This window comes from Trypanosoma equiperdum (genome assembly GCF_001457755.1).
Source record: "Trypanosoma equiperdum strain OVI genome assembly, contig: ctg_86, whole genome shotgun sequence".
Classification (NCBI taxonomy): Eukaryota; Euglenozoa; class Kinetoplastea; order Trypanosomatida; family Trypanosomatidae; genus Trypanosoma; species Trypanosoma equiperdum.
This window is the reverse complement of record NW_027124831.1, coordinates 7,364-13,123: the sequence shown is the minus strand read 5'-3', so window position 1 is coordinate 13,123 and position 5,760 is coordinate 7,364. Positions and strand designations below refer to the sequence as shown.

The 5,760-nt window shown below is 36.3% G+C and overlaps 1 protein-coding gene across 1 annotated transcript; it reads left to right on the top strand.

The window, feature by feature from the left end:
- Positions 1-2,688: 2,688 nt before the first annotated feature.
- Positions 2,689-3,066, top strand: TEOVI_000409200 (Trypanosomal VSG domain containing protein, putative; the record flags this gene model as incomplete). The annotated part of the gene is made up of 1 exon (XM_067226900.1): positions 2,689-3,066. One exon carries the CDS (start codon positions 2,689-2,691, stop codon positions 3,064-3,066), a length of 378 nt encoding a protein of 125 aa, XP_067083001.1.
- Positions 3,067-5,760: the final 2,694 nt, after the last annotated feature.

Genomic DNA, 5,760 nt, shown 5'->3' with positions numbered 1-5,760 from the left:
GTTAGGGTTAGGGTGTTGAGGGTTTCGGGTTAGGGTGAGGGTTATGGTTATGGTTAGGGTTAGGGATATTTCTCCTCTTACTAATATGTTGTTTTCTCTACTAGCAGTGAATTTTCGCAACTTTTGATCTTTTATTTTTCAATTGTGCTACGGCTCTTTCTTGATGGAGAGCCTAACCCTTATTCCTCCAGCAGCCAATTCGCCTTTTTTGTGTGTCGAACTTAAGGTTCCTTCACTTCTTTCCCACATTGAGCTGCTTTCCCCCCTTTACTTTTTTACTTTTTTCCTGCGTGGTTTAATTTTTTTTTACATTCTTTACATTTTAAAATTTTTTCTTGATTTTTCTATTTTTTTATCTCTTTTTTTCGGTTTTTTGTTTTTGTGAAATTTTTTTAATTTTTTTAAATTCTAGCGCGTGGTAGTTTCGCTGCGCGATACGATTTGCTTTCAAAGCACAAATAATCTGAAGGAAGAGTTATTCTAAAGTAGGAGATTATCACGATCAGCAGTTAAGGAACAACTGCGCCATCTGTTACTGGAACGTGACGTCTGAAGCCGCTCAACTTCCAGGTGCGCGTTTTCAATCCTAAAGAAAACGATGGTAAAAAGTGGACATTGAGTGAGGATTGAAAAAACGCAACAGCAAAAGAAACAGTAAAAGAAGGAGGGAAAAATTAGAAGAAATATAAGTGTACCAGACATGGCACTAATCAACAAGCTTGTGATGACGAAAAAAAAGGATTGGCACCTTCTTCCCCCAGTATTTGAGGCTTGAAAGGAGAAAATAGTGATGGATCTAATAAGTCCAGTTATAAATGCCGTTATAACAGTTTCTTCATCAACAAAAAATTAGCCCCGATAGATTCTGCATTTTTGAGTGTGATATTTTTTTAAATCTCCACTTTAAATTCAATTAAATTTATGAAATTTGCAATTTTGAAAATTTTTCGAAAATTTAATATATTTTAACACTTTTGTAAAAATTTTGCGAAATGTGAAATTTTTAAATGTATGAAAATAGCCTATATGTAAACAATTATAAAGAGTTATGGTATGAAAAATCAGTGACATTATGAAAAAGATTGAGTTTCGTTTATTATGGTTGTTAAATACATGAAAGTTAGGCCTATAATGATAATAATAATGGTAATAATGATACGAGAGTCTTTTTAGTGTTTGTATACTAATATTATTTATGTGTGAATTTGAAGACTAAATTTATGGTCATAATGAAAGCAGTTGAACAAGTGGTGAGTGTGGTATGAGAATGATGATTGGGTGGGATAGGGAGTGCGAAAGACCACAAGCAATATTATGAGAGGAAATGCAATAAGAAAGATAGAATAAGAGATGAAATATGTGTGGCTTCAAACACAAAAAGGACGATGTGAATCATCGTAGACCAAAAGGTGATAGAGAATAGGATAAAGAAGTGTCTTAATCCATTGTAGAGGGACAGTGAAGTTGCCACATTTTTGTCTTTGGTAGGTGCAACAGACGAAAAATACAGAATGAAATAACTGGATGGCTTTCATAAAAGAATAGGTAAAAATAATACAGAAGAAAGTGATAGATAAGAAATGATCATTTATTCCCGTAGTTTACTCAAAAAATTGATAGATAAAACAGAATAAATGGTATACACTGCGGTATTAAGTATGATGGCGAAAACTAATATCCAGTTGTGAAAAACATAACATAAAGAATGGATTAATGACGTTTGACGTAAGTTCGAGGTCTTCCTATCATTTATACTAATAATGACTGACATTTGTCGAAAATAGTATAATATCATCGTTAGAAATTTTTTCAAACAAATACTTTTCATGGAATGTTTTGGACAGAGGAAGAACAACAAAAAAGAGGAAACTACTAAAAGTGAATAATTTATGATCTGTTTGATGGACTTTATAGGTTATATAAAGTTTGTAGTGATACTCTTCCAACTACATATCGGTATACTGGCCAGAAACTAAGACCTTTCAAGGAGCGTATAATTAACATAATGGTGGTCGCATACCTTCAACTGTAGAAGCTAGTAAACAAAACAAAATTTGCAGAGAAAGCGCTTCCAATGTCACAATTTCCCAGTCTTAATGAACTATCCCAACAAAAAAGAGGGAACATAATCGGATTCTCTAGCAAAAAATCAATCATTAACGGAGGAAGCACCAACCATACATAGTTTTTTTCGAGTTAAAACTGAAATCTATAAATTAGAAAATGACAAAACATAGCAAGAAGAGCAGCTTTTATATAATTTAAATACGTTTAAATACGGTCTGCAATTAATAGTATGTTTTTTTCGATTCAGTTTCGTGTCCTTTTTCTGGAAATGCAAACAACAGACTTTGATTAAAAATCCCTTTTTGTGTCCCTACAAATTTGAAAAAAACCAACGAAACTATCAAGGACAAATGTCTACGGCACTGTTTATCTTTGACAGCAACATAACTCTCATCAATAACTAATCTAATCACGTATATGGTAACATTGCATCCACAGTTAAAAACTCAAGTCTTTGAGCAAACAATAAGTTATAGAGCCTGGGATGTTCAAAACACAACATGGCTTAAACATTAAAATAATCCTGTTCCGTCACTCATAAGAACTACACAAGACAAACAAGATTCCTTTCCAAACCTTCAAAAAGAATCTTCTTTCAGAAACAGCATAAGCTGAGGCGAGATGCTAGGTATACCAACTGCTCTCTTGTTTTTAGCGGCAGTGGCATCCGAGCGAGGTGATGCAACCGCCAACGGCAACATTCGAGAATTCGAGGCGCTTTGTGATATCTACCTCTTGTACAAAGTGAAAGACAAGCTGACCAGCAGCGCACCGGAACCGTCAACGACAGATACGATCGAAAAGCTCACAAACTATAATATTTCAACGGCAACCGACACTTACTACGACAAAAAAGACGGGATTCTCTTAACGGCAGACAAAAAAACCGACACTGCCGCCATGGAAGCGTCGAACCGAAAGAAAAAAGATCTAGAACAAATAAAGAAGGACAACGTACCAGTGTACGCCCGTCTTCCCGCGTCTCAAATGCGGCAATAAGCAAACGACATTATCAAAAAACTTCTCGACCAGGCACAAGAGCTGAAACAGCACGAACTAGACGCGATCGCGGCCATAGACGCCGACAACGCGGCCATTTCCTATAAAATCCAGTCTGCTTTATTCTCGGAGGCACAAGAGGAGCTAAACAAAGCGAACGCAGCAGGAGCCTGGGGCGCAGTCTGTACTCGTGCAAGCAACACGAAAGCAAATATCCTGACGTCCGTAGCAGTGACTGCAATATGTCTATGCCAATCCACGGACGGGGCCAAGGCAAACTGCGGGCATACGCTCACCACCCAATGGTCGCCCGGCGGTAACAACGGCGGCGAGGTGGTCGCCACATCATGGACGGCAATAAAGGCGGAATGCGAAAAACGCAAGCCACCAACCCATCTAACTTCAAACACGATTCGAGCAACGATAGCCCAATTCAAAAGCAGGTTGGGACTGAGTTTGAACCACAAAACTACGACCAAACCGTTAATACTAGGCGAGACGGACGCCAGCAACTGCGATGGCACGACAACCAAGCAATGCGTCGACTACAGCACGGCCCTAGCAAGCAATGGCAGAGGCATAGCGTGGCTTGCAAACCTGGAGCAAGCGGCAGACCTTGTAGACAACGCAACCGGCACAGCGGCACACCTCAAGTTACTAGCGGCCCAACAGAAGCAGCTTGTCAGCCAAGCAGTACAGGCATATACCTTTGCCCGATATGCTGCTACACTTCCCGCGGCAACAATGCACCAGGCACCACTGCAAGACATCGAGGCCAAACAAGAAGTAGCCGAAAAAGAATGCAATAAGATAGATAAAGACACAGATTGTGCAGCAAACCCAAAATGCGCATGGAACGACAAAGCAGAAGATCCCAAGAAAAGGTGCACATTGAGTGAGGCAACCAAACAAGCAGCAGAAAAAGCAACTCAAGAAACAGGAGGGAAAGATTGGAAAACTAACACAAACACCACAACACAACCGGAATGTGAGGCAGTTAACAAGGATGGTAAAAAACGTTGCGGAGAGGAAAAGAGAGGCGATAGAAAAAGCGACAAGGACACGGTGAAATGTCGTCATTCTCTTTTTTCTCGTAAATTGAAATTGGCTCTTATGGTTGCTGCTTTTTAGAGTTTGTTGTTTTAAAATATTAGCCACTTTTTGAATTTTTGCTAATTTTTTTGAAGTTGTACCATCTCGGGAGAGTTTTCCAAAACTGCTAAAATTTGATGTATTTTAACACTCTTCATGCAAATTTGTAAATTTTAAGAATTTTCGAAAAAACTCAAATAAATGATATTTTATATAAAAGTGACCTCTAAGAAAAAATTAGTATTGTAATAAGCTACGAAAAATAAGGGCTGTTTTAAAATTGCTTCTTGTTTATTCTGTTTATTTTCGAATATTAGTTAGCATTGTAATAGTACTGATAATAATAATAATAATAATAATAGGAGAGCGTTGTGACTGTGTATATACAAATATTATAATAAAATGTTTTGTTATGATTAAATAAGCGGCAAATATAGAGGTAGTTACAAAAATAGTAAGTATAAAATGGGATAAGTGAGGCAATGAATAATAAAAGGAGAAAGAATGTGCACAGTCTCATACGCAATATTGAAATAAGATTTATCATACGCGAGGAAATGGTTGAGAGGACAATGAGGAAAAGAAAGAGTGCAGTATGCGGATCAAATGTATTCGTTGCATTATTAGCAGAATAAGAAAGAGAAGGCAAAAAACCGAAAGCAATATAAATTGAGGCTGGTGGATGTAGAAGAGAGAATTACAAAAGAAGTTATACAGGCGGAGCAAGTAATGACATTAATTTGACACAGAAGTGAATAGATTATATTGCAGAAATGATGGAGGCTATTGTAGTTTTTAATGGAATGGAATATTGTAATGTGCAGATGTAAAAGAAAAACATTGGAAGAAAAAATTGAATAAGTATGAGTTGGTGTTTAAGTCTTTTTTTAATAATATATAGCAAAGATGGACAATATTTGTGTATAAAAATATAATATTTTCTGGGGAAATTTTTAAAAATAGGACTACCAATGGATTACAGTGGATACCAAAGAAAGAATAAAAACTGGAAACTGCTTAAACTAGCGTAGGTGTAAAGTATTAGAGTATTTTTATGTAGAAAACATTTATAGTGATATGCCAGAAATTCCATGCTATAAAACCTGTAAATATTGACTGTATTCATTTATCAAGTGACCCATATTAGGATAAATGCTTTCCTCCTTTAATGAAAAGAACAACGAAGACGAAACAGATAGAGAAATCATGCACGTGGTCAAAGATGCGGATTCGTAAACACAAACAATCGAATTGGAGTCAGGATAAGGATGGATGCCAACTAAAACCTTGGTTACAAAACACAGATGCATTATATTTTTATTGAATAGGGTGCAGCAACGAAAAATTACCGGTAAAAAGATTAGGTTATCAACCATAATATTTGAATTTTTTAGTGTATAAATATAGCGCTGTTTTAAAAGTTTAATACGGTGTATAAACAGAAGCACGTTGAGTCAGAAATTGAGAGATCTACATATAGATTGATTTTTTAAGTGAAAATGTGTCAAAAAACAATTTTTCTTAAAAATTGGTCATAGTGGCAATTGGATTCTGCACTGAAACTAACATTTTTACAAGTTGAACATATGAAAAACACAAGCA